Below are 15,391 nucleotides of genomic sequence, written 5' to 3'. Positions count from 1 at the left end.
CACTCTGAAAGAAGAGATTTTACTTGCAAGATATTTACACACACACACACACACACACACACACACACACACACACACACACACACACACACACACACACACACACACACACACACACACACACACACACACACACACACACACACACACACACACACACACACACACACACACACCCCCCCCCCCCCCCCCCCCCCCCTAATCGCAGGCTATCCCCTCTTCAGTCTATCATGAATGCTGCTGCCAGACTCATCCACCTTACTAACCGTTCTGTATCTGCCACCCCTCTCTGCCAATCCCTCCACTGGCTTCCCATTGCCTAGCGGATAAAATTCAAAACATTAACAATAACGTATAAAGCCATTTATAACTCTGCCCCAAATTACATCACTGATCTTGTTTCCAAATATCACCCAAGCCGTACTCTGCTCCTCCCAAGACCTCCTGCTCTCTAGCTCCCTTGTCTCCTCCTCCCGTGCTCATCTCCAGGACTTCCTCAGAGCCTCCCCCATCCTCTGGAACTCGCTACCTCAATCTGTCAGACTATTGCCTACTCTGCCCACTTTTAGGCGAACTCAGAAAGCCTCTCTTCAGGGAAGCCTATCCTGCCTTCAGCTAATAATGGAATCTTCTACCAGTTATCACCTTTTGTACCACTAACCCCTACCTCTTAGATTGTAAGCTCCGAGAAGCAGAGCGCTCCTAACACTCTTGTATTGAACTGTATCGTTGCTGTATTGTCTCCCTTGAGCTATATATATATATATATATATATATATATATATATATATATATATATATATATATATATATATATACGGTATATATATTAATATATTATACACACACGTAACCCCGAATGTGCAGTTTTCCTACTTTACAGCTGCTTCTAGGGGCGTTTGGCGTTTTTTTTTTCTGCCTCTCCAGCACTCCCCAGCATGTTAGCCTATGTGTCCATGCACACAAACTTGTAGGGGAGTTGAGAGTCATATGTATTTAGAGGGAGAAATAACCCACTGCCAGGAGCAGCAGAGTTTTGGCAGGAAAAAAAACTCTTCTAAAAAAGTGCGTAAACATTTCTAAACATGCGTTAATGCTAGGCACATTTAGCGCTTAAGCATTAATTCATTTCAATAGCCAGAATAAATAATTTATTCTCGCCAATTAAATGAAAACGCCCAAATGCTTGATGCAGCTAAACATGCCTAAACGCATTACACACTTTTACAAGCACCAGATGTTTCTGTCAAAACGCTGCTGACAAGAGGAGAGGCTTCTAGGCGAGTTAGGGAAACGTCCTGTGTGCATGGGGCCTAAACAGCCTGCACATGCCAGGATACGCCACATTCTGTGATTACATAAGTTGTGTACAAATTTTACAAGGCTATGAACATAATATAATGGTGTTGATTCATGCCATTGTTTTGTTTCAACGCAGCAGATTGTGACATGAACCACATCACAGCACAGCTGTAGTGAATACAACTGTACTGAAATGTCACTTATTTCAATAAAGTGCTGTGAAAAAACGCTGTCACTGTATCTCACAGTGCACACAATATAGGTCAACTAAAGGATGAAAACAGAACAGTCATTACAGGATTCATTAAGCCCTGGTACACATATATGCGGCCGTGCGTTCCGCGTTTCGCGCAGGCACGAGAGCCCATTCATTTGAATGGACTCCCGTGCCCCGTGACAGGCAGGGAACAAGTCCCTGGACTTCTTTGAAAAAAGCAGTACGGTTGCGGTTTCCAGTGCAGGCGGCGTGCCATTACAACAAATGACATCCGCCTGCGGGTCCACAGTCCTCTGTGCGGGTGGTGTGGCTGCACGGATTTTCTTGCGGATCCACAGCGGCATCATCCGCACAGATGTGAACCAAGCGTGAAACTGCTGGTGGTGTGGAAAGTGTTCAATACATCTTGATTGGATGGCAATATAGATCAGTCTACCGTTTTTCTATGGTGCATCCACCGTGCACACTTCGTTACACTACCAAACTTTTGCAATGATATTTTAAAAAGGGGCACAGAGCAAGGGAGTTCACCTTTAATTATCACAAGCTGATGGTTGAGGTATCTCAGTTGCCGTTCACTTTCTTCTAGCTTTCCATTCAATTCTTCAAGTTGCCTTCCTTTTGCTTTGTAAAGGACTTGTAATTGTACAAACTGCATGTTACCAGAAGTACCTAAAAAATACAGCAGTAACATTTTTCCTATCAATTCACCATATAATGTAGGCATTTTACACAGGAACATTAAATAAAGCCCTTACATTCCCCAGTATCCAGGAACTCTTTTTGAAGGTCTTCATAATTGTCAAGTCTTTTTGCTGCATCTGGTTTTATATCTTTATGAGAACCATGTATCTGGTATGGGTTGTATCGGACTGGGATAGAGTCTTCAGGATGGTCGCCGTTTCCTTGAGTGGCAGTGAACATCTATGACAATGGAAGAACTCATTAAGCCATGTCATACAAGTAAACATCACACAACCGGTAAACCAGTAACATGGACTGCTATTCTATATGCAAGAAGCCATTTTGGAGAATTAAAGGCTAAGTTCACCTCTTAGAACACATTACACCAATATTTAGGGTGTAACATGTTCCAGCTCCTGCCTACTTCTCCCCTTAACCGCTTCACCTGCGACAGCGGGCAGGGCTCCACCTACACAGCCGGGTCATTCATTCACACAAATCTGTGAATGAAGAAACTACCACAGCAGCAGACAGCTTGTAGTTCTCAATGGACTGTGAGGGTGCTGATGAGCGCCCCTCGTAGTCCACTGACAATTATGACAGCACTAAAACGGACAGCTTGTACAGAGATATGGGCACAGAGTTGTAGGCAGTGTCTGCAGGAGCCTGACATTGCACCCACTATCCACTGACCACAGGTGAAATGTTCTACAGGCTCTTGTGAAGAAGAAAAAAAGTTTTTTCCTTTAAAAATGTAAATAACTGATGTGTTATAGTGCACTCTGCAGGTTTTATTTTCCTAAGGCCCCTTTCACACAGGCAGCAGTCCCTACAGCCCCCCCACCTCTCTGAAAATTGAGAGGTGCATTGCATTCATGGGAATATTTTTAGAGAGATTCTGCATTGAAATAGTGCACTGCATTTGACACCGCAGTCCATTTGACAGGCAGCATCAAGTTAAAATTGGAGTGGCCACCGAGTTTAGTTAGAGGTGTGAGGTCACGGAGCATTTTTTTTTTCTTACTGCCCCCTTCCTACCTGTGTAAAAGAGGCTTTAGGGTAGAGGCAAAATCTTCTGCCGTTCAACCGTCTTTGTTACTTACTGAATATTTCTTGTACTTCTTGTGACAGCCAACCAGAACGCAGCCTACCTACCATGACAGTGTGGAAATTTACAGTAACCACAGAGGAAAATAAAACATTCCACACACCAAATATGAGCAAACCTGATTCTGCTTGTGACTGGAATCTGAAAAGTTTTCACCGAGCTGATATCCACCGTTGGTGTATGGCTGAAAGTCCTCGGGAAGATGATACAGTTCACCTGTGGAATGATCAGGTCCATCATAATGATCATCACTATGGAAGCTTCCCACATTGGACTCCTCATTTCCATGCTTTCTGTAATTGCTGTATTTATCTGTAAACATATCTTCATTATCGCTGTGCTGGGCTCCCCAACCACTGCGTATTTTATCACCGCCTGCTTCACTTCTTAGAGGTCCAATCTGCTGGCCCATATACTGTGGAGCAACTGCTTTACCTGGGTATTGCTAGGAAGGAGGAGGAATGTTCAGGACAAGGTCATCTCTCAAATATAAAAGTCACAACAAGTTAATCAAAGACAAAAACTTACATTTTGGCAGTCAGATGTTCTTCCGTCATGTCCCCATTGTGTCTCTGGGTGCCAGGGTTTATTACTTGTAATGAAATTCAGGAAGTAAACTGTTAGTTCTGCCATATCATACATTATTTTTTACTAATGCATTGAAGATAAAGTAAAAAGGTAAGCATTCTCATAAATCGTAAACAACACATTATGAAGGTTCAGAGGTGATGGATAGATCATAAAGTTTACTCAATAAGGCAAAGAAAGGTAACCGATGGCATCTAACTGCCTTACTAATTAAAGCCAGCCATAGAGGGTTTGATTCTTGGCCAGTTCAGCAGGGACCGGCTGAAATTCAAATCACAAATGGGCAGGTTAAGTGTACCCATCAGTCGATCAACTTGGGTACAGCCAGCCTGTCGGAATTTACATAAAATTTTTTGCTAGTGGCTATTATAGCTGCTAGCAGTAATTACTGTGTTCTCCCGGCAGGGATGGTTCCCCCCAGCCCCATCCTGCTGAAAGGACACAATGGCTCCCCAGGTGGAATTCCCCATCAACATTGACTTGGCTGATGGAGGAATCGAGCGATTTTCTTTCCTGGTACCCTTGCCTGCAGGAAAGCAAATTGCCCCATCTATGGCCAGCTTAAAGTGATACCAAAGCTTTTTTTTTTTTTTTCCATAAAAAAAAAAACATGTCATAATTACCTAGTTTTGCACACAGTTGCCTTGATCCTCTTCTTTTTGGGTCCCTGCTGGCGCTCCCGGCTCCTCTCCCTTCAAGCAGTGCCCCCAGAGAAAGCTGCTTGCCCTGGGGGCACCGCTGCATGCTCGTTCCTGAGCTGCTGCTCGATGCATCCATAAGACACAGAGCCGTGGCTAGGTCCCGCCCCTTGCTCTCTCCTCTTTGGCTCACTGACTGACAGGGCTCCAGCTGCTGTCTCAGCCAATGACGAGGTAGAGTCCTTATACAGCCGAGGCAATTGCTGGATCAGAGGTAAGGATTTGGGGGGGGCTGGGAGGGCCACTGCACACGAAAGGTTTTTTACCTTCAGGCATAGAATGAGCCTTGAGCCTTTACAACCACTCTAAGAAGTTACTATAAGCACACAAAGGATTTTCGGCTGGTGCTATGCGTAGCCTAATCCAATAATCTGTAGAGTGGACAAAAGACAAAAAAGTAAACTCCAACCAAAGGGTTTTGGGTTAGGAGGCACCTTATACAGGCTCTAACTCTAACATTCTGTGCAAAAACAAAATTAAAAAAAAAAAATTGATTGGCACCACTTAAAACTGTTCACCTTTTCAGAACCAAAAAAAAAAAAAAAAAAAAAAGGTGGACACCATACACCCTCCCCACCGCCCCCATTCCTTGCATCACTCTGATCCGTCCCAGAGGTGCTGCAGAAAGAGGAGGGAGAAGAACAGGGATTTCAAATCACCGAACTGTAGGAGACGGAGCCCACAAGCACACTAAACTGGAGCCTTTGCCCCGCAGTGCCCCCTAGTGGCATAAATGTATATTTCTCTAGTTTGAGAACTGAATTGAGAAGTAAAGTGTTGCCTGAATTGTATTCCAGGATTTGCTAGACTTCAGCTGAGAGAATAATTTAAGACTTTACATAAAGTCTCAGCAATCTTTCATTACAGTCTTATATTATGTAGTTTGAATACCATGTCATAGATATATTTTTAATTTTAAAAGAACATATGCCACGCTTTTTTTTTTTCAATTTAAAAAAAAAAAAACAGCTTTGAGAAAAAAAAACTGGGGGAGGGGGGGAATGTATTTTGCCCCCAATCTTTCTGGGGGGGTTTTCCAGGCCTTTCTCCTACTCCTAATTATCTACTAAATCTGATGAGTGGCTTCACTGATAAATAAAAAAGAGCAGATCAAAAAGCGGACTTGATAAACGCAACATACCTTCTGCATAAGAGTGTCTGGGAACCCTACAGGTACACATTCATGTCAAAAAGTGAGCGCATCCCATTGAAACTGAACTTTTCCAACATATTTGAACAGCCAAACATTTTGACTCTCAACACTGGCCATAAATACATTGTTTCTTTGGGGTTTTTTTTTTTTTCTTTGTTTAGCCAGTGGGTCTTTTTTAAAGCCAAATGGGCTTCTTCAATACTGCACTGGAAAGGCAAGCCTAGCCTTTAGCTCATGGCTAGGCCACATGAATAAATAGGCCACATGCAGTGACAGTACTGCCTGAGAAATGCGACTGGGGGAGGGGGGGGGAGGGGAATATAATAATTTGTGATGGACAGCAAAGCATTGTAACAAATATATACTTGTAAAACGGAGTTTGCACCTTAACCACTTGGTAACCATGCTATAGCCAAATGATGGCTACAGCGCGGTTACCCAGTCCTAGGAAGGCGTCATAGGATGTCCTCCCAGAACATGTGCTCCTGCGTGCCCCCGGGGGGTGCACACCTGGCGATCCTACGAACAAAGCTGATTACATGATGTGGTAAAAGGCCAATCACAGCGGCCTTTTACCACGTGATCAGTCGTGTCCAATGACACAGCACATCATCGGGTAAATACAGTTGCCAGTTATCGGCTGCACTTTCCTCACGCTGTTACAGCATGAGGCCCAAAAGTGCCGCCCACCAGTGCCACCCACCTGTGGTCCTGTTAATAGATATCTTCCATTCACGCGCAGAGCATGGCTCAGCCCCGCCCCTCGCTCGCTCCTCATTGGCTGTGATTGGCAGCAGCAGGAGCCAATGGCCCCCGCTGCTATGTAAGCCAACGAGGAGTCAGATCCGCTGCTCCCATGCGCATCACTGGATCGAGATGGGGCTCAGGTAAGTATGGGGGGGAAATGGGGTGAGCTGCGCTCAGAAGGTTTTTTTATCTTATTTCAATGAATGCATTAGGGTAGAAAAAAAAAAAAAAAAACACTTTCTGCCTTTAGAACCTCTTTTAATAAAGCAAAACAAAAACTACAACCATTTTGGCTGTGACATTGCTTACAGTATCTCAGTGTGTATCTTTTGGGAAGTAATGGTCATTTAAAGAGAAAAAAATCCTTACTGTTCTGATACGTCATGGTCACTACAGTCACTGTAGTTGGGTTCTGAAGCAGAGCAGAGGCTGTCATCAAGCATATCATGGGGAAGGTCAGTTAATAACTGCTGTAACTGAATAGAAAAAGATACAATTGTTAATGCAAAGCCCTCACACACACGTTTCAACTGCATCCAATCCGCAAGACGTGACAAAACATTGCTTCCTATGGTGCCTGTTCACATATGTCCGGTGTACTGGTGGTGCGGATTCAGTGCAGTGTTAAACAGAGTCATGTCCAATTTCTGAGCAGTGCGGATTACATGCTATTGACTTCTATGGGAACCATTTCTAAACCGCATATGTGTGAACAGGATAATCCTGAAATCTAATCCTGTCCTGAACCTGCTGTAAACCTGACATGAACCTCTGAACAACTACTGTGTCAATTAGCTGTGAACCGCACGTGTGAATCAGCTCCAAGGGGCAGTTCACACTACAAGCATTTCAATGTGCTTTTTTGCTGCATCCAAAACGCACAAAGTAGGTTATATGGTTGTCATGGTCATAGTTCACATCAGTGCTTGCAGTTCCAATGCGTTCCATATGCAGAAAAAAAAAAAAAAGTAGAACAGGCTGCATTTTTCCTGCACAGAACTGTACTGAAATGTGGTAAAAAGCAACTGAACACACCAAAAACACACTGGAATGCACATGTCCCTATTTTGACTGAAGAAAATAAAAGCGGAAAAAAATTTACTGGAACGCATCAAAAACACACCTGAATGTACCAAAAATGTACATGCAGAAACTCATCCGACCTGCGTTTCTATAGTGTGAAGTGACCCTAAGTCCTCATGCACACGGGATGGTTTTACAGCGGCTGTTTTTGGCTTTTGACGTTTTTTTTCTACAGCCAGTAAACCCCCCAGCATGTTATCCTATGTGTCCATACACACACAAACTGTATTCAACTTTTTTGTCAGATGTTTTTTGGCTGGAAAAAAAATCCCAGGACTAATGGGTTTCTAGATGAGTTTTTTAGCTGTAAAAACGCTCTAACGCTGAAAAACACGGCAAACCAGCGTTTTTGGACCTTTTTAACAAAAAAAGAAAAAAAAAGTGGGAGGGGGTAAAAAAAAAAAAAAAAAAGCGAAAAATGCGACAAAACACTAATACAAAAATGCTAAAAAACATGGTGCATGGAATGTATTCAATATACATTGCTGGATAGGATGCACATATTCAACAGAAAATGGGATGGTTGGAATACACATCCATTGGCATTGAATCTTTGTTGGTTGCGCGGTTGTTCTGCATATCTTACTTCCTACCTCATTCATGTACTTCAACTTTATTTTTCTAGGATTATGTTTCATAATACTATTATTACGTGCCTTTTTCTGGATGTATACTATACCTCATGAAGTTGTGCTGATTTTGCAGTCTATCCCTCTATAAAAACATTTGTAAACATAAATGCTGAAAAACTCACGTTTTCAACATGACTTTACACAGCCAACATAACCAGCGTTATTAAAACGCCCCGTGTGCATGCAGCCTTAAAAGGGATACTAAACTCCAGTAAAAAAAAAGAAAAAAAAAAAAAAAAAACACACGCACGCAAATATGTATTCTTAATAAAAAAAAGTCCCTTTAGTTGCAGATGCAATGCTTTCCAGGCTCCTGCGGGAACAAAAGATTATAAATGCACATTTTTGTCTCCAGAAATACGTGCATTTATTATTTTTCCCCAAAAAAGTGAACTTACTGTCAAGCACTATATAAATATTGGCAATTCATAAATAATTAAGATGGTTTACAAAAATGTATTTCAACTTCGTATTCAGCCATTTGCTACACTGATATGTTAAATACATGCATGTGACTACAAGGTCTCCCTTTGTTTTGTAAAGTTTTGGCTCTATACAAATCCTGGATAATAATAATAATTGGTATTCAGCCAATACAGCTCAGGTAGGGAGTACACGGCAGATGGTGCGACATAACGAGTCCCCGGTGTGTAGAATGAATGGGACACATGGTGTATGTGCATTGTACATTCTGTACCACCTATCCACATCATAGGAGATCTGCGTTCTCACCAACTGTTCCCGGGCATAGTCCTCCTGGTCATACTCTTCATTATCATTCTGCTGGGTCTGTAATGCTCCACTGTCAAAGTCTATAGACATGGTGTGTGATCAGATCTATTTGTAGGGCCAATAACCTAGAGGGAACAATAAATTAAAGAATTATACAGAACGTGTTACTTGGATTGGATCAATCAGAAGTGTGTGCACCCCATAGTATCAATCTATTTGTACCAAAAAAAAAATATATATATACCAACACTGATTAACCACTTGGCTACCAGGCTGATTCTGACATTTCTCACATACATGTAACAAAAAATTATTTTAGAAACCCCAAGCATTATATATTTTCTGATTGCATGGAGGTCCTGGAAAACAAAAAATGGTGGATGTTACATTTTTTTTTTTTATGTCACATAATATTTCCGCAGGCATCTACCAAACGCAAATTTTCAGGAAAAAATACATTTAAGCTACAGTGCTGAAAACTGTCCTTTGTAGGTTATCAGTTTAGAGTTACACATGAGCTCTGGCAGCAGTATTTTTGCTCGCACTCTGACGTTTGTGTCATTTCCAGACCTACATGCATCTTTGCATTTGTGTACGAACAGGGGAGTAGTTAACATTATTATTTTTATTTTATTTAAAAACTTTCTTTTACACTTTTTTCATTTAACTTTATTGCTATTATAAGGGGTGAACAAAACCCTTGTGCTAAGTTTGGCCAGTGGCAGGTATCTCCCCTACCCTTCAAAGCATCTGATCAGAGACAGATCGATTTTGATCAGATGCTTCCCTGGCTGTACTGGCCAGAAAATGACAGCACTGAAACCTGAAGGGATGAAATCTTCTTTGCTTCCAACTTCATCCATCACAGACGAAATGAGGGAACAGATGTTCCTCCATCTCCCCTGTGCACGCAGCTGACCTGAACAGGGGAGGCCCCCTACTGAGCAATACAATTTTTTTTACACTGATCTAAATGCAGCCCATTGTTTTTAATAGTGCTGTACAAAACAGACATGTAAATCTACATTGTGTACAGAAAAAAAAAAAAAAGTATTTTTAATACAATATGCACACACACCCCATGTGCTTGTATGCATGCCTGACAATGTCAAGGCATGCTCCTAATGAGACAATGGATGGTGTCCTGGGGTATTTCCTCCCAGATCTGGACCAGGGCATCACCGAGCTCCTGGACAGTCTGAGGTGCAACCAGGCAGCATCGGATGGACTGAAACATGATATCCCAGAGGTGTTCTATTGGATTTAGGTCAGGTGAGCGTGGTGGCCATTCAATGGTATCAATTCCTTCATCCTCCAGGATGCCTAGGACCCACTGCACCAACGTAGGGTCTGACAATGGGTCCAAGAATGGCAGTCAGGGTGCCATTGTCTAGCCTGTAGAGGTCTGTGCGTCCCTCGATGGATATGCTTCCCCAGACCATCATTGACTCACCAGCAAAATGGTCATGCTGAATGATTTTCCAGGCAGCATAACATTCTCCATGGCTTTTCCAGACCCTTTCATGTCTGTCACATGTGCTCAGGGTGAACCTTCTACAGCCCTGTCTAGCTCCCTTAGAGTAACTGCCTGTCTCCTGGAATATCCTCCATTCTCTTTAGACTGTGCTGGGAGACACAGCAAACCTTCTGGCAATGGCATGTATTGATGTGCCATCCTGGAGGAGTTGGACTGCCTGTGCAACCTCTGTAGAGTCCAGGTATCGCCTCATGCTACAAGTAGTGACACCCATCACATCTCTTGAGGTGCTAAAATACCAGGATAGAACAAACACCCCCAAATGACCCCTTTTCGGAAAGTAGACACCCTAAGCTATCTGCTGAGAGACATATTGGGGTTTATTTACTAAAGCTGGAGAGTCCAAAATCAGACTCCCTTCTGCATAGAAACCAATCAGCTTCTAACCTCAGCTTGTTCAATGAAGCTTTGGCAATGAAACCTGGAAGCTGATTGGTTTCTATGCAGAAGGAAGTCTGATTTTGGACTCTCCAGGTTTAGTAAATAAACCCCATTGTGTCCATAGAAGATTTATTTTTTTCCACAAGTTTCTGGAAAATGACCAAAACATTTTTTTTTTTTTACACAAAATTGTCATTTAAATGATTCATTTCTTGCATAAGTCATGGGTATATGTGGAATTACACCCCAAAAAACATTCTGCTACTTCTACCGAGTATGAGGATACCACACGTGTGAGACGTTTTGGAAGCCTAGCCACATACAGGAGCCTGAAATCCAATGACCACTTTGAAAGCCTGAAGGTGCGTAACTGCTTCATTTCACTTCCTCACTACCTATCACAGTTTTGAAGGCCCTGACATGCCAGGATAGCACCAACCCCCTCCCAAATGACCCTTTTTTGGAAAGTAGACACTCCAAGGAATTTAAAAAGAGGCATGGTAGGTATTTTGCAGATCTCATTTTTTCCTCACAAGGTTTTGAAATATAAAAAAGAAAAGAAAAAATATGTTTTTGTTTTCTGTCTTCATTTTCCAAAAACTTGTGGCAACAAATGAGATCTGCAAAATACTTACCATGCTTTTTATCAAATTCCTTGGGGTGTTTACTTTCCAAAAATTGGTCATTTGGGGGGGGTGGGGGTGCTATTCTGGCATTCCAGGGCCTCCGAAACAGTGATAGGTAGTCAGGAAGTGTAATGAGGAAATAAAGCCCTTTAAAAGCCTGAAGGTGCTTATTGAATTTTGGGGTCCTGTACTTGGCTAGACTGCCAAAATGTCTCTCACCTGTGGTACCCCCATACTTGGGAGAAGTAGCAAAATGTATTTTGGGGAGTAATTCCACATATACATATGGCATGTGTGAGCAATAAATTATTTAAATGAAAATTTTGTGTAAAAATTTTTTTTTTTGTCATTTTCCAAAAACGTGTGCTAAAAAAATAAATTATTCTATTGATTCAACATGCCTCTCAGCAAATAGTTTGGGGTGTCTACTTTCCAAAAAGGGGTCATTTTGGGGGGTGGGGGCATTTTATGCCTAGCATCAGAAGTTTATGCCACACATCACTCACTCTTCTAACCACCTGAAGACCAAGCCTTTTCTGACACTTTTTGTTCACATTAAAAAAATCAGTATTTTTGCTAGGAAATTAAAGTGAACCCCAAACATTATATATTTTTTTTAGAGCAGACACCCTAGTAAATAAAACGATGGGTGCTGCAATTTTTTATCTCACAAATTACTTACACAGCGATTTTTCAAACGCAATTTTTTTGAAAAATATACACTTTTTTTAATTTTAATGCACAAAAACACAATATATTGGCCAATTATTTGGTATGATATAAAAGATGATGTTATGCTGAGTAAATAGATACCAAACATGACATGCTTTAAAATTGCGCATGCCCTGTGCAATGGCGACAAACTGCATACATTTTTAATATCTATAGGCAACGCTTTAAAAGCCTTTAAAAGCTACCATTTTAGATTTACAGAGGAGGTCTAGAGCTATAATTACTGCCCTTGATCCAACGTTCATGGCGATACCTCACATGCATGGTGCAGTCGCTGTTTCCATACTGGCACAGGGTCAACGCTCACGACCGCAGGTGTGCGCGTGCGCGGATGGGCGAGGATACTTTTTCTTTTTTTTTTCTGATTTATTTAATTCGTTTTACACTGTCCCTTTAATTTTTTTTTTTATCACTTTTAATGCTATCTCAGGGGGGGGGGGCATTTTCTTCTGCTGTTTGTAAAAGCAATCCTGCAGCTAATTAGCCACTAGGAATGCTTTTACATGAAAGCCCATTGCCGGCTGAAAAAATGATACCAGGATGATACCTGCAGCTGTAGGCATCACCCTGGTATAACCAAAGTCCAGTGATGTACCAGTACGTCGCTGGTCCTTGTTGGGTGAATATGCTATGTTCTTTATTTCTTTATGCAGCCTGTGGGCTGAATGAAAAAACAAAGAGAAGAAATCTCTGCCAGAAAAAGTGTGTGGTGGTATGCCCACCATTAGAAACCTCCCTGCATCCACCCACTTCTAATGGTGGGCACACATGAAATGTGCCAACAAATATAAAATATATATGCCGAAGCATAGGGGCCATCCACCCACTGGCTACCCCAGGCCCCCATGCTTTGGCATGTATTCTCTTTTTTTTAACTGCGGATGAAAAATCTCATCCGTCAGCACTGCACACACCTACTTATGTCTATTCTGAAAGCAAAACCCTGTTGCTGTCAGAATAAACAGGTCAGTGCTGCAGTTTGACATTCCTGCAAAGAAATCAACAATGGTTAACAATAAAACAAACTCAATAAAACAACTTTATAAGGAAAAGTGTGTGGTGGCATGCCCACCATTAGAAAACCTCCCTAAATCCACCTACTTCTAATGGTGGGCACACATGAAATGTGCCAACAAATATAAAATATATATGCCGAAGCATAGGGGCCATCCACCCACTGGCCACCCCAGGCCCTCATGCTTTGGCATATATGCTTTTTTTTTTTTTTTTTTTTAACTGCGGATGAAAAATCTCATCCAACAGCGCTGCCCACATTGATTTATGTCCATTCTGAGAGCAAGTTCCTGTTGCTGTCAGAATAAACAGGTCAGTGTTGCAGCTGAAAGCATTCCTACAAACAGAAATAATTAACAATAAAACAGTAACAATAAAACTGTAAAAGTAGAACAATCACAAAAAACAACAACAAAAACTAACTATTTTTGGTTTTTAAATTTTTTTTATTTTTTTTGGGGGGGGGGGGGATTTGTACTTTTAATTTTTTTTTTTTAACTTTTTTTTTTTCAAACTTTAAACATTTTTAAAACAGATGGTAGGGTCTCTCCAAATGCGATAGCCAGTTTCCTGACTACCTAACATCTTTCGAGACCCTGTGTAACTGTGCCCTGAACTGTGCCGTGCTGTACCCTATACTAATAGTCCACTAGTGTATGGTAGAGGCGGAAGCAGGGCTTGACGCAGAGGCTAGGTTGGCCAGGACAGGAGGGACAACAATAGCGGCTGTCATGCCTAATTCCACGTTTGCTGCAGACACGACATCTTTTTTGGGGTCTTCTTTGGGTTGGGGTACCAGGAATGGTATCGGGAAAATGTCTCTCATGCAGCCGGCTAACTGCAACTGGGAGAGGGGTTTGGGGCGCAGCACCTTCTGGATACAAAAGGGCCCTGATGATCTCTAACTGGAATTTTAGGTAGGATTCACTATGTCCAGTTGCTTTATAGAGAACAAAAGCGTTATATACAGCCAATTGAAATAAATAAACAGACACTTTTTTGTACCAGCGTCTGGCTTTTCGGGAAACTAAGTACGGCTTCATCATCTGGTCTACGATTAGCGCCCTGTCCTTGGTGTCAGTGGGGACGGTTAGCGCCCTGTCCGTGGTGTCAGTGGGGGAGATTAGCGCCCCGTCCGTGGTGTCAGTGGGGACCAGTCGCGCCCCGTCCTTGGTGTCAGTGGGGACCAATCGCGCCCCGTCCTTGGTGTCAGTGGGGACCAATCGCGCCCCGTCCTTGGTGTCAGTGGGGACCAATCGCGCCCCGTCCTTGGTGTCAGTGGGGACCAATCGCGCCCCGTCCTTGGTGTCAGTGGGGACCAATCGCGCCCCGTCCTTGGTGTCAGTGGGGACCAATCGCGCCCCGTCCTTGGTGTCAGTGGGGACCAATCGCGCCCCGTCCTTGGTGTCAGTGGGGACCAATCGCGCCCCGTCCTTGGTGTCAGTGTTACAGTCTCTGGTCAGTGGGGACAAATCGAGCCCTGTCCTTGGAGTCAGTGGGGACGAACAGCGCCCTGTCCTTGGTGTCAGTGAGGACGAATCGCGTCCTGTCCTTGGTGTGGGTGTTACAATCTCGTGTCAGTGGGGACGAATCGCGCCCTGTCCTTGGTGTCAGTGGGGACGAATCGCGCCCTGTCCTTGGTGTCAGTGGGGACGAATCGCGCCCTGTCCTTGGTGTCAGTGGGGACGAATCGCGCCCTGTCCTTGGTGTCAGTGGGGACGAATCGCGCCCTGTCCTTGGTGTCAGTGGGGACGAATCGCACCCTGTCCTTGGTGCCAGTGGGGACGAATCGCGCCCTGTCCTTGGTGCCAGTGGGGACGAACAGCGCCCTGTCCTTGGTGTCAGTGAGGACGAATCGCGTCCTGTCCTTGGTGTGGGTGTTACAATCTCGTGTCAGTGGGGACGAATCGCGCCCTGTCCTTGGTGTCAGTGGGGACGAATCGCGCCCTGTCCTTGGTGTCAGTGGGGACGAATCGCGCCCTGTCCTTGGTGTCAGTGGGGACGAATCGCGCCCTGTCCTTGGTGTCAGTGGGGACGAATCGCGCCCTGTCCTTGGTGTCAGTGGGGACGAATCGCGCCCTGTCCTTGGTGTCAGTGGGGACGAATCGCGCCCTGTCCTTGGTGCCAGTGGGGACGAATCGCGCCCTGTCCTTGGTG

The 15,391-nt window shown here is 43.5% G+C and overlaps 1 protein-coding gene across 1 annotated transcript in view; it reads right to left on the bottom strand.

Moving 5' to 3' along the window:
• CEP152 (centrosomal protein 152) overlaps positions 1 to 15,391 on the bottom strand; it is a 144,191-nt gene that overhangs the window by 89,044 nt on the left and 39,756 nt on the right. Inside the window, exons 2-7 of the mRNA XM_089670325.1 lie at positions 8,945 to 9,069; positions 6,867 to 6,973; positions 3,840 to 3,903; positions 3,430 to 3,756; positions 2,278 to 2,443; positions 2,051 to 2,191 (exon numbers count right to left, since the gene is read on the bottom strand). Of these exons, the coding sequence (XP_089526451.1) occupies positions 2,051 to 2,191; positions 2,278 to 2,443; positions 3,430 to 3,756; positions 3,840 to 3,903; positions 6,867 to 6,973; positions 8,945 to 9,034 (895 nt within the window). The 5' untranslated portion in view covers positions 9,035 to 9,069. The remainder of the gene's footprint in view (positions 1 to 2,050; positions 2,192 to 2,277; positions 2,444 to 3,429; positions 3,757 to 3,839; positions 3,904 to 6,866; positions 6,974 to 8,944; positions 9,070 to 15,391) is intronic.

Source organism: Staurois parvus, unplaced genomic scaffold (genome assembly GCF_062004578.1).
Source record: "Staurois parvus isolate SC_StPar_1 unplaced genomic scaffold, SC_StPar_1.0 ptg000089l, whole genome shotgun sequence".
Taxonomy (NCBI): domain Eukaryota; kingdom Metazoa; phylum Chordata; class Amphibia; order Anura; family Ranidae; genus Staurois; species Staurois parvus.
The sequence above is the reverse complement of the archived record's forward strand: the minus strand, read 5'-3'. Positions and strand labels throughout refer to the sequence as shown.